This window comes from Sceloporus undulatus, chromosome 6 (genome assembly GCF_019175285.1).
Source record: "Sceloporus undulatus isolate JIND9_A2432 ecotype Alabama chromosome 6, SceUnd_v1.1, whole genome shotgun sequence".
Taxonomy (NCBI): domain Eukaryota; kingdom Metazoa; phylum Chordata; class Lepidosauria; order Squamata; family Phrynosomatidae; genus Sceloporus; species Sceloporus undulatus.
The window spans coordinates 78,774,865-78,788,732 of record NC_056527.1 but is presented as its reverse complement, the minus strand read 5'-3'; the positions used below and the strand labels follow the sequence as shown (position 1 = coordinate 78,788,732).

Below are 13,868 nucleotides of genomic sequence, written 5' to 3'. Positions count from 1 at the left end.
GACCCTCCAAGGGGAGACCCCACTACACTCCGAGGAGGAGTGGTGTTCCACTGTCAAACAGCCCTTACTGTCGGGAATTCTCCTAAGTGTTGACATGAATAAAACATAAGTAAGATCTGTGGGATTAGATATATAATTATATATATACTTAAAAATAATAATAATAAGTAATTATTATAATAGAATGTGAATGATATAATTAGTATGTGTAGTATAAAGATAATAAATATACAAGGTATTTATGATGTGTGGTGTGGTGAATATATATATAGTATATATATATTAGATAAATTTAGATGTATAAAACACACACACTGGTCCTCAGATTCAGTAGGGTTAGGGGTACAAGACAATCACCATGTGTTTTTACTGAAAGGACACCTCTCTAGGAATCTCTAGGTCCTCCAGGGCTACTCTGTGGTCAACATCCGACAGACACTGACCATAGAACTGCCGTGGAGAAGCTACAAATGCCTAGTGGAGTGTCCTCTCGGGAATTTCTAGGTCTTCCGGCACAACGTTTAGTTAAAGTTGACCATAGAGCTGTACTGGAGGAGGAGCTAGATATTCCTAGAGAGAAGATATTAATCAAATCCGTGAATAACAAATCCACAAAGCTGCAAATAGGAGGTATGAGTGTTAAAAGTCAGACTTTTGTGGTGATCCGACTTCTGTTTGAATTTAATGCGTCCTGTTTTTAAAATTGCCAATGAAAATTCAGAGAGCCAGCGTTGTGCAGTGGTTGTGTGAGGACTATGACTCTGGAGAGCAGGGTTCAAATCCCTGCTCAGCCATAGAGACCCACTGGGTGCCCTTGGGCAAGTCACACTTTCTCAGACCCAGGGGAAAGCAAAGGCAACCACCACCCCCCCCGAACAAATCTTGCTAAGAAAGCCCCATGATATGTAACTGCTAACCACATTTAGAGAGCCAGTGTGTCATAATGAGTTTAATGTTGGACGACATCTCTGGTGTCCAGAATTCAGTTTGCCAGCTCAGCCATGAAACCCATTGGATAACGTGGGCAAGTCACATGCTCTCAGCCGCAAGGGAAGGCAATGGCAAAACCTGCCGCTGGGACGAAACCTGTGAGGAAACCCCAGACAGGGTCGCCATAAGTCGAAAGATGACTTGAAGGTGCACAGCAAACAACAGGAAAATACAATATAGCTGTCAGAGTTACTAACTGCTCTGCCTTAATTGCAAGTTAGTTTGTATGTTTGAAGTGGAAGAACACAGGTTGTCCCCATAGTGAGCGTCCAGGATGTTCTATTCTCATCACAGGCTGTACAAGATGCCAGTTGTAACTAGTGTATACTAACCCAGTGTAGTGATCATGGGGGTGTTGGACAAGGATTTATAATATTTTATAACTATATTTATTTAATTATATATAAATATGTATATTATATTGATTATAAATAATTATAAAATATATTATTATTATTATTATTATTATTATTATTATTATTATTATTATTATTATTATTATTATTATTATTATTATGCAGTGTGTTTTGGGCCACAGCCTCAAAGGTGCCACAAGAAGAGCCCTTTCCATTACATTCCAGAGTTGCCTATCTCCCCCCTAAGTCCCAACCGGAAGCTGCCTTCCCCCCCTTCCCGAAGAGAGGAACCGGAAGTCCGGCCTTTCTCTCCGGCCGCCGCTCTATGATGACCACCTTTGTGCCACGTCTGTGGCGCATGCGCAGTGGAGGCGGAGGCTGCTGACTGCCTGGAGTCCAGGGGGCCCCAAAAGCCCCGGAGTGGCGGCCTAGAAGAAGAGACACGGGCAGCCAGAGAGAGAGAGAGAGAGGGAGCGTAAAGGAAGATGAATTTCCTGCGGGGCGTCATGGGCGCCCAGAGCGCGGGGCCTCAACCCTCCGGAGCAGAGACGGTGAGTCAGGCGGCGGCGGCGGCAAGGGCAGGTCCCTCCAGCGCCCCTCTTTCTTCCTGGGCGGTTCTACTGGAGTGGCTGCTGCCCTCCCCAATGTACGCCCTCCTTCTTCGGTGGAATCTCTTTCCCTGCAGCTTCCCTCCATTGCTCCATGTTCTCTTCTCTGGAGCAGCAGGAAAAAAGCTCGCCCCTTTCTCATGTGAAAGGGATCTAGGAGTCCAAGTGGACCACAAGTTGAACATGAGCCAACAGTGCGATGCGGCAGCTAACAAGGCCAATGCGATTTTAGGCTGCATCAATAGAAGTATAGTGTCAGGATCAAGGGAAGTAATAGTGCCACTCTATTCTGCTTTGGTCAGGCCCCACCTGGAATATCATGTCCAGTTCTGGGCACCACAATTCAAAAAGGACATTGAGAAACTGGAGCGTGTCCAAAGGAGGGTGACTAAAATGGTGAAGGGTCTGGAAACCATGCCCTATGAGGAACGACTCAGGGAGCTGGGTATGTTTAGCCTGGAGCAAAGAAGGTTAAGAGGTGATATGATAGCCCTGTTCAAATATTTAAAGGAATGTCATATTGAGGAGGGAGCAAGCTTGTTTTCTGCTGCTCCAGAGACTAGGACCTGGAGCAATGGATGCAAGCTACAGGAAAAGAGATTCCACCTCAACATTAGGAGGAACTTCCTGAGAGTAAGGGCTGTTTGACAGTGGAATACATTCCCTCGGAGTGTAGTGGAGCCTCCCTCCTTGGAGGTCTTTAAACAGAGGCTGGATGGCCATCTGTCAATGGGGATGCTTTGACTGAGATTTCCTGCATGGCAGAATGGGGTTGGACTGGATCAGGGCCCTTGCGGTCTCTTCCAACTCTATGATTCTAAGTATTTAAACAGGGCTATTATATCACCTCTTAACCTTCTCTTCTCCAGGCTAAACATACCCAGATTCCTAAGTCTTTGCTCATAAGGTATGGTTTTCTGACCACATCCTGTAATGCCCTACCTCTTTCTGAAATGACCTACATTTTTGTTGCCTGTAGTCCTTTGGGGTTTGTGACAACTGCTCACTTAGGGGTTTGTTTGAGGGGGTGCATGTTTACAGCGGTTGAGGGAAGCATTGCATAATGTGGCACCCAGACCAGTTGGATGTTTTGACACCTTGTACATCCTGGTGTAGTAGTAGACTGATTCTAGAGACCAGGTTTGATTCCTGCCTCAGCCATGAAGCCTACTGGGTGACTGTGGGCCAGCCACACTCTCTCAGCCTCAGGGAAGGCAAGGGCAAACCTCCCCTGAACAAACCTTGCCAAAAAAAACCCCACGATAGAGTCGCCTTAGGGCTGTCATATTTCAGAACTGACTTGAAGGGGCACAACAACCACCATAAACTGTAGGCGTAGGTCTCAAAACCCAGCGTTGTCGGTCATGCCTACATTCCTCTTTCCAGCAGTGTCCTGTCTTCATTTTGTAGTCAAGTAAAGAGAGTTTGCGTAACTTTGTGTAATTGGGATTGGCAAAGTGGATTTACAAACAACGTGTATATTCTCCACTGTTCCCTCATTCCATGCAAGTATCCCATCTACCTCCTGCCATCTTATTCATTGTATTTGTTTCACTTTTATGCCACCTTTCCCCCCAGAAAGGGACCCAAAGCAGCTCACAAGATGAAAACTATGGCTCTATACAGACAGGCCAAAATAAAGCTGCTTCAGGTCACTTTGGAGGTATGGTCTTTAAATGATGCATGCGTCCTAAGAGTCTGTAAGCAGCACCAAAGCTGCACTCCAGTCCTTAGGATTGGAGCATGGCTTTGGTGCGGCTTCTGGACTCTTAGGACGCATGTATCATTTAAACAGCATACCTCCAAAGTGACTTGAAGAAGCTTTATTTTGGTCTGTCTGTATCAGGCCCATGATAAGAATTTTAAAACGGTTAAATCATTTAATCAAAACATATAAAATTAACATTAAAACTTACAAAAAGTTAAAACATGACAAGGCTATAACATAAGTGTATGTTTTAGTTATCGCTTCCTTAGGATCATAGAGTTGGAAGAGACTGTAAGGGCCATGCAGTCCAATCCTTCTGCCATGCAGGAACTCTCAAGTCAAAGCAACCCCAACAGATGGCCATCAAGCCTCTTTTTGAAAACCTCCAAAGAAGGAGACTCCGTTCCTCTGTCGAACAGCTCTTACAGTCAGGAGGTTCTTCCTAATGTTGAAGTGAAATCTCTTTTACTGTAGCTTGAATCCATTACTTTTCTTTGCTCTGACGTCAGGTTGAAATGCATCTAATTCCTAACACTGATATGTTAATGTAGGCCTCATACAGACAGGCCAAAATAAAGGTGCTTCGGATCTCTTTGGAGGTATGCTGTTTAAATGATGCATGTGTCCTAAGAATCCGGAAGCTGCACCAAAGCTGCCCTCCAGTGCTTAGGAACGGAGTGTGGCTTTGGCGCGACCTCCGGACTCTTAGGACCCATGCGTCATTTAAATAGCATACCTCCAAAGAGACCTGAAGCTGCTTTATTTTGGCAGTCTGTAACAGGCTTTGGTTTACATTAGACACCTGTACTGACGCTTCATTAAATGTCTCATGTATTAAGTAGGACAATTCACCAGTCTTGTGACTCAGGTGGGTGGACGATAGATTGGATAAACATGAGTGATAGATGGCTGTGGTGATGATAGATGGCTGGTTGAATTGCAGTAGATCAACTAGAGTTTTTGATTTTCAGTTATTTTAACAACATAACGGCGCTATCTTTTCAAAATGAGTCTCTTAAACTTTATTACTCATGTGATACTAGTCTAGGTTATTGGTTTCACCTCCTGATTCACCATTTTGCTGATCCCCAGAGCTTGAGTAAATAGCAAAGGTGGTCCTGCAAAGCTGAAATCTGGCCAAGCCTGTTGTAAACGTCCTTTCCAAATTTAGTTAACATGCAGACATTGCTCTTCTGCTGTCTAAATATTACAGAAATAGGATTGATTAAGGCAAAAGAACTAAAAGTTTATTGTTCTTTTGCTTTAATCTACTCTTTATCCGTGGAACATTTGTTTTTAAATTATCCTGGGGTGCTTAATGCTTGTAGGGAAGATGTAACTGTCTCCTAATGCAAGTGTGAAAACAAATACCTATGTTTTCCAGAATGATATTTTGCTATAGGTGTCTATATACAGAGAAGGAGATCAGTTACAGTGGGTCCACAATTTGCTTGTTCCTACTTTCCTTAAGTTTGCCCTGTTCATGGCAAAGAACAGAAAAATGAAAAAGGGACAAGGTTGTCTCTTTCACTTCATCTGAATGCGGGATTCTTGTTCCTGTACAAACCCAGGTGGAAATTATCTCAGTGCAGAGGTTACACTACATGAAAACGTTCTGTAACCTTTGATCAAATGAATGACTGCAAGGAGAAAAATGCCCACCGCCCTTACATTCTGAACCTTTATGGTCTGGATGCCTTTGCTGCTCAGAAAAGCTGCCTCCACAATACTGTACTAAAGAGATTATGCTTTGCATTGTGGAACAAGAGAACAAGGTTTTTTCTCTCATTATGAATGGGATTTGTGATGCCACAATGAGCAGTAGAGAATGTCAGTTTTAATGTTGAGAGTATTGTGTGCAAAAGTGATGAATTTGTTTTGAGACAACCCCTTTCAACTGATAAATACAAGGTTTGAACAAAATGTTTCAACTTCTTGCTTGCTTTTAAAACCTGAAATCTCTGTTGGCTGCATTGTTTGGATGAGGCCAAGAAGCACCATGTAGTAGTAATTCCAGTCCCTCTGGAGCACCAGTCTCTGAATTAAGCAGTTGGGAGATTGCTGCTCCAACCTGGTCTTTTTCTTGGAGTACCTACCAGAGTTGTCACCCATGTATTCTGTAGTGAACTACTAGAAGATACCCTCTGGAAGTTAGACTGGAAATGCCATTGGTAGGCTGATGACGCTTGGGTCTCTGTACAGTAGTTTAGATCCCTGACCAGGCAAGGGGGTCACTGAACTGTGTTATGTTAGTATGTATTTTGTATGATGTATGTCTGTATGTACAGTGGTCTGATCTTTTAACATAATCACAGTACTTCCTAGTGAAATATAATGTATCCCTCCTTATTTTGAGACTTATATTGGCCTATTACAGACTGCCAAAATAAAGCTGCTTCGGGTCTCTTTGGGGGTATGCTGTTTAAATGCTGCATGCATCCTAAGAATCTGGAAGCTGCGCCAAAGCTGCACTCCAGTGCTTAGAAATGGAGTGTGGCTTTGGCGCAACCTTCGGACTCATAGGACCCATGCATCATTTAAACAGCATAGCTCCAAAGAGACCCGAAGCAGCTTTATTTTGGCAGTCTGTAACAGGCCATTGCAACTTTTTTAACCTTCCTTACTGTGTTGTGCCTTTATTCTTCTTTTTGTCATCAAAGGTGAAAACTTAGTGTAGAGCAGTGGTTCTCAACCTTCCTAATTCCGCGACCCTTTAAGACAGTTCCTCATGTTGTGGTGACCCCCAACCTTAAAATTATTTTCATTGCTACATGCAAATATGTGTTTTCCGATGGTCTTAGGTGACCCCCATGTAAGGGTCGCTCGATCCCCAAAGGGGTCCCGACCCACAGGTTGGGAACCACTGGTGTAGAGGCATTCAGACTTTAGGGAAAGACAGGAGAGACCCTCATTTTCAGTCTAGTATGCTTCTCTGTAGCAGCCTACTCCTTTGCATACTTATGCAGAAATAAGACCGCTGAATTCAAAGGCAACTGTATATATGGGATCCTCTGATCCAGAAGGCCAGTCTGTCTGACCTGCCAAGGCCCCACACTGAAGCTCATCCTTCAGGAAAGGAGAAGGACTGCAGAAAAGCTTCTGCACTTGCTGCCTGATCAAATGAACAGTGCAGGTGCTTAGAGAGGTCAGATGAAGGTAATGTAAACTCTTATGATGGCAGAAGAGGTGAGATACCTGTGAAATCTTGTTGAAAGAGCTGGAATTACTAATTGAATATATGCTTTATCTTTCTGGATCTTTGTTTTGGTCTAAAATATGAATGAATGTGGCATGTGGTTCATTGTGTGAGTGGATGGGTCCACCCACCTTTTTCAGGTTGTTATTAAAATTGTTTTGACTGCCCTTTAGTTGGTCAAGCATCTTTCAAATCCATCCCCCTATATCAGCCACATGTAAAAATTATGAAAGATATTTGCCCTGGAATATTTTAAAGGCAGGGCCTTTTACATTCCTTTTACATTCCATATATCAGCCGTTGTGAACTTGCAGTTTTCCCTGCTTGCATTGCTCAGTATCACAGAAAAAAGATGTTTGCAGTCAACACGATTTGATGAAATTCCTAATTGTTGATTTTTTATTCACTTACAGATTCAGAAATTATGTGATAGAGTAGCATCCTCCACCTTACTTGATGATCGTAGGGATGCTGTGCGTGCACTTAAATCTCTTTCAAAGGTAGATATGTTTTGTCCCTTTTATAGTGATTGCACTATACAGTATATTGCTTTTATTTAAATGAAAATTGTATTAACATTGGTGATGTCTGTCCTTGAATTTGTCAGAAATACCGCTTGGAAGTAGGGATTCAAGCTATGCCTCATCTTATCCACGTTCTTCAGACAGATCGGTAAGCTTCTTAAGAAACGTTTAAAAAGTGTTGAGATATTTGCTGTTCATACAGTTATTACCCTTGCTATGCACTGCAAATTGCAGTTGAATTCAATAATATTATATATAATTGCATTATTTCTTAAAAAGAGACCAATGTATCAATAACTGTCAAAAAGGTACCCTTTTTTGGAAACTACAGAATGGTAATCACATTTTCAGTGATTCCAAACAATTTAAGAAATTATCAGTGTTGTTAACAGACTTGTTTCTGTAGGAAACAATTGCCAGGAAAACAGAAATATTTCCCAGCAGACAGGGTCCTAACCTCCTGTATTCTGGGTTTAGCTCCTCCTATTCGCTCCTGTAGGCAGGAACAAGACTGAATACAGGATGCTAGGACCCTCGTCTGCTGGAAATGAACATATCACAGGTAAGTACCAACATTCGTTTTTCAAAATGTGTCATATACCTATTTTTCTGTCTTTAAACTAAGAGTCCTGGTTTGATACTATGACTTGCACTGTAGTTGCTACTAATGATATAAATATGAATATTCATCATAATGAAGAGACGTTTAAAATAAGTTGACATTGATTTTCATTCATAAGAAATTGTATTTGTTTTCACAGTTCAGATTCTGAAATAATTGGCTATGCTTTGGATACCCTTTACAATATCATCTCTAATGATTTGGAAGAGGAAGAACAAGGTATGCACTTGATATTTGAATAATATGATCTCCTTAAAATCTAGGTTTAGTTTGGTTTAATTATCTGGCTATTGGTAGAATATATTTTAAAAAAACAGTGCACAACTATGGTTTTCTGTTCTGCATGCAAAGCTACATAAACCTTAAACCATTCACTCTCACCTACTTTCTCTTCTTCTGTTAACTGATGATGAGGAGATCAGAACCATCTGCTTTTTATTTTAAACTAATGAGAACTTCCTATTGTGTCTGAACTCAGGGAATGATGATCAGTTAACTGGTGGTCCAAAAAACCCCAAGATCTTATATAATACCCAGTTTAATCTTACCTTGGTTAAATTGCTTGCAGATCTCTGCATGTAGATATAACAGGGAACTCTGGCTAGTTTAAAATTAAAGTCAGTGCTTCTGATCTTGTTGCAGCTTCACCAGAGGAGAAGACAGGAGGTGGGAGTGTGTGAGCACAGTGTTCACAATCTTTATGTAACTATCACATTTCTAAACAAATTGAGTAGTTGGTTAAAACATGGTAAAAACTAATTTTTAAACTGTGGGTGAGTGCATGCCTTCAAGTCACCTGTTGGCTTATGGTGAGTCCATGAATTGCACAGAGTTTTCTTAGGCGAGGGATACTCAGAGGTGGTTTGTCATTGCCTTTCTCTGAAACAACCTTCAGCACTAAACTGCTACAGGATTTTTTTGTTATTCTAATAGAAAACTACCTTATGTACTGATACAGTATTTCAGGTATTCCATGTCTCTTTCATACTACATAGTTTTAGAGCATTATGATTCTACCTTAACTGGCATGGCAACATTAGACAGAAACCTAGGATCTGTAATTTGGTGAGATACTATAACTTTCTGAGATGTAATTTTATACACTTCATGAAACTGTAAACCTAGGGTTTCATAGAATGGAGCCATGGTAGTTAAAGTGGTATCAAAGTATTATAATTGTGTAGTGTGAAAACATCCTAACCCTTACTTTGCTTCAACTATCTGCCATAGATACACCTCCACATCAAACAAAACCGTTTTAGGAGATTAATCATATGATATCAACCAAGGGTGAGACAATGTATTAAAAGTATGTCTCATTCTTGTGTTACCAAGATCAAGGTATTACGGTAATTCTTATTTCTCAAATGCTTAGCCTCTAATATATTATAAATAAGAGACAAAAGCAGAATGATACACACATGGCTTTAATCAATGTTTTCTCTTTGACATATGAATAATGAGCCCTACAGATCTTTTCATAATAATGTTTTTGTGTTTCAAATGGTGGCTTTTTCTATGAATGGGAGATATATATTTGGCTGTGGTGAGAGTGGGAAAAGAAGAGTAAGAAAGTGGCTTGTGCTGCTTCTTCCCATATTTTGTGCAGTTCTTTGGATTGTAGTAATATATGATTGAATCCAAAATAGCCATCTGCCCCCTTATACACTATCACATCTTATCATCAGAGTGCTTCAAAACACTAGGGCAACATCTCCATCCTTGATTCAAATGAAGTGCTAGGTTCAGATTTAATCATAATTAGAATAGAAGCACTGAAACCAGTGAGTCTAAATTGGTTATGACTACAGACCCATGTATGGGGCTGCTCTAACTATTACTAAATTGGTATCCAGGCCCCAGATGTACTATACATTGACATTGATCCTGGTCATATGATGGAGTAGTGCAGTTTTGGAGTTCAGGCCTCCAGAATATTCATCTGGGAGGCTGAGCTTTTGAGAGTGCACTATTAGATCTTGCAGTATATGCTGGGTAACCCTGGGTTTCATTTCAGCTCTTGTGAGAACACCTTGGGGCCTGAACAGACAGACCAAAATAAAGCTGCTTCGTGGCACTTTGGAGGTATGCTGTTCAAATGATGCATGCATCCTAAGAAGCTGGAAGCCACGCCAAAGCCATGCTCCAGTCCTAAAGAATAGAGCACAGCTTTGGCACAGCTTCTGGCCTCTTAAGATGTGTGTGTCATTTAAACAGCATACCTTCACAGTGACCCAAAACAACTTTATTTTGGCCTGTCTGTGCAGGCTCCTTGGGGATCTTTCATTATCTTCACTGTGATAAGTTTATCTCAGTTTTTAAAAGAGCTTTTCGATTAGTTGGAGAATCAGTTGCTGGGGGACAGCTCAAAAGCAGAGCAACCCATTTATGATACCGTAACGCCCAGTACATTTTATTTGCAGTCAAGATAGAAATGTACAAAAATATTTCATCAAATTTTGGGTTTTGTTAAATAAAAAACATAAAAACATAATTGAGATTAATGCAGCTTCTGGCTAGCATGTTTAAAATAATATTTGTTGCATTTTATGGATAGGAAGTATTCAGATAAACAGAAATTGCTTGCGTGCGTATGGGATGTTGGTTGCAGTACTGACTCCTAAGGAATTTTGCTGGTTATGGTCCAAAACACTCTGCAGAAATAATCTCGTTTGAGATTGCTTTAATTGCCCTGGCTCAATGCTAGGGAATTCTGAGAACTGTAGTTTTGTGAGCCATTGAGTCTTCTCTGTCAGGGAGTTCTGGTGCCACAGTAAATTACAATTCCCAGGATTCCCTAGCACTGAGCCAATGCAGTTAAAGCGGTCTCAAACTGGATTAATTTTGCAGTGTGTTTTGCACCTACCTTTTTATAAATCACATAATGATAGGTAGTCCTTGAAAATTTTTGTTCAGGCAACAGCCTCAGTGCAATGCAGACTAGGACAGGTAGATGATATTGTTCTATTAATTTTGGACGAAGAGAATCACTTATTAAGTAGTCAAAGTTGGAAGTAAGCATAGTGGGGGAGTGGAATAAATAGCTGCCAGAACGCCTTATGTAATAGATATGAGACAAAAGGAGGAGGGCATAGGAAAATACACAAATTCAAGTGCATAATAGTTATATAATAATAGTCAGGTTAGAATGGCAACTGATAGAAACAATCCAAGAAGGAAAGAGGTAAGCTGTGGTTGGTTCCAGCCTGGCTAATAATGGAGATGGTCATACTGATTGTCCTGGTGCCTGATTCTTTTGAATAGTTTTGATGATGATCATCTAAACTATTGGCATTCCATAGGTTCTCTGGGGTAAAGAAGCCTGATTTAAAGTGCTACCACGCCCCCAATTTTGAGTAGCATGGTTCCAGATTCAAGATAGACTTTGGAGGAGCTGAAGAAAAGAGGCACTCCTCTGGCTTCATGTTTAGTTTAGTTTAGAAACTGTTTAGTTGGAGGTCGGGATTTAAGGGAAGCCACAGTAAGCAAGTTGTGGGGTCTTTCATGGTTTGCGGGGGGTCTACATAGCATGTATATAGCAATACATAATCAGTAGTATCAGAGCTACGCTAATCAAGTAACCACTGCAATATTGATCTGGAATTCTTCCTTTTGACTCAATTTTGTAACTGTTATTTTGTGCTGTACTAAATGAAAAACTGCTTCAACTTGAATCTTTCTTTCTTCTTCTCTGCCTTTACAGATGATTCTGAAGGTAAAAAGGATCTAAATGTATATTAGCATGGTGTGTCTTAGTCATAGTTTGAAGCGTTAATGACTCACAACACAGTCGTTTTTAAAAAGGATATTGCACTGCAAGTAATACTTTAAAGAGTTGTACCCTTTTTCATACTCCCACATTTAAAATCTTTTGATCCTCTTTACGTCAACTGTGTAATAAAGTAGTATTGTTAGATATGATAGCTTGTGGTGTCAGGTACTGAACTAAAATACCTGAAATACATTACCATTTGTTACTAAAAGTGCTGGATTAATATGAAGAGGGTGAGATGAACAGAGTTCAGAAATATTCGTTTATATCCTGCCTTTTCCTCAGCCCTGGGAGTCTTGGCAGCACACACAGTTAAAACAGGTAGATATAATTGGGGAAGTGTTTTTACAGAAGCAAACTAAAGTTCAAAATTGCTTCATTTGCAGTGTCCTTTTTAAATACTGCTGTGTACATAAGCATGCTTTATTTAACATACTTCATAGAATTTAACAGTACTTACCACTCCAAGATTCATTTAGAATAATGTAGCACACTATCAAACAGCTAACCTCCCTAAAATGTTTTGGTACAGTATTGTAGTAATGACTTCAGATACATTATAACCCTAGTTCATAGCATGCTCAAACTGTCACGCTTCCTTACTGTTACTCTTTTATGTTATCATTGTGTATAGATTCGTTATTCAAAAATTCCTGGATTTCCTCTTATTCTTAAACTTATTCTAACATTTTAAAAGGATAATGAATGCAATTGTCCACATCTTGATAAGAGAATCGAGACACTTGATTGTTTTAATGACAGCTTTGATTATTAGTGTTTCGAGGATTGGAAAAATAATAATTACTCCTTTTTAATGAAATGCAATTAATTTAATGACACCTGATTTAATGAAAAGTATTTTAAAAGCAACTTTAAATGTTTTTCAAACTCGTGTCCAGAGGGACTAAAGTGCAAAGTTGCTTGTGAGTATTATAGCCTTATAAGGACTTGTGTTATAGGCATTAAAGAGTGTTACAGCATCCAGCACAGAAAAAATATAACCCAATTATGTGGAATAGGAGCCAAAGTGGTGGTGTAGGAAAATAGCAGCAAGCGAAAATGCTTATGGTTCTTCCTGATACTTGCACACCTTGGCAGATCCAAATGAGGAGTGAAGTCAGCCTAACAGGTCTCAAAGATAACTCGCAAAGGGCAAATCAAGACCAGAAGTCAGTACTAGCTAGTTAGAAACCAAAAGGGAGAGATGCTGTTTTCTAAATCGTGGGAGACCTAGCTCTTTCCCCCCTCCCAATTTTAAATACTTGTATTTGATTTTAAAACCTAACAAATAACAAAAATTAAATAAAATGAGAGAGCAAAGCACAGTCAGATAAAAGAACCAAGCAAAAATATATCAACAACAAAACTGGACAGAAAATAACCAACAAGAGAACTGAGAAAAGGAATATGTTAAGGGAAAATAGAGGATAGCCTAGGGAAGTAAGTGTATAATTTATATGTATAATTAGATGTGTATAATTTACAAGAAGAAACAAGAAAGATATACTGCAGACTTATTTTTTTTGGTGTGCTGTTACCCTGGTGGGAAGGGGCAAATAAGTTGGACCCAATGGAACTGGTCCTCATGAAACCCATGTATGAATTATGGTCCATATTATTTGGGAAATTTATACTGTATTAGTCTTCTATGAATGTAACACAACCTTGTAAATGAGTCTGAAGAAATTACAAGCCTGCTGAAGGTTTGCACAGAATGGACTCAGAGCTCTGTCATATTTCAGCAGCTCACTATATTTCTGTGCTTGCACAGAGTACAGGAATGCCTTCCATGATGGCAATCCTATTTGTTTTATGTTGACTGAAGAGTAGGGATGGGATACTTCATGCTGCTTCTGCCACAATCCAGTCCTAAGGACTAGAGCGCAGCTTCTTGACTCTTAGGCCTGTTACAGACTGCCAAAATAAAGCTGCTGCGGGTCTCTTTGGAGGTATGCTGTTTAAATGATCCATGCATCCTAAGAATCCAGAAGCTGCACCAAAGCTGCACTCCAGTGCTTAGGAATGGAGTGTGGCTTTGGCGCGACCTCCAGACTCTTAGGACCCATGCATCATTTAAATAGCATACCTCCAA

At 40.2% G+C, this 13,868-nt stretch overlaps 1 protein-coding gene across 4 annotated transcripts in view; it reads left to right on the top strand.

The window, feature by feature from the left end:
- Positions 1-1,659: 1,659 nt before the first annotated feature.
- The window catches only part of USO1 (USO1 vesicle transport factor), a 58,199-nt gene continuing 45,990 nt past the window's right edge, over positions 1,660-13,868 (top strand). The window contains exons 1-5 of one of the 4 annotated variants that reach the window (XM_042474194.1): positions 1,660-1,897; positions 7,272-7,358; positions 7,466-7,530; positions 8,144-8,223; positions 11,708-11,719. In XM_042474194.1, the coding sequence (XP_042330128.1) occupies positions 1,832-1,897; positions 7,272-7,358; positions 7,466-7,530; positions 8,144-8,223; positions 11,708-11,719 (310 nt within the window). In that variant the 5' untranslated portion in view covers positions 1,660-1,831. The remainder of the gene's footprint in view (positions 1,898-7,271; positions 7,359-7,465; positions 7,531-8,143; positions 8,224-11,707; positions 11,720-13,868) is intronic. The other 3 variants (XM_042474196.1, XM_042474195.1, XM_042474197.1) reach the window with 3 other exon arrangements.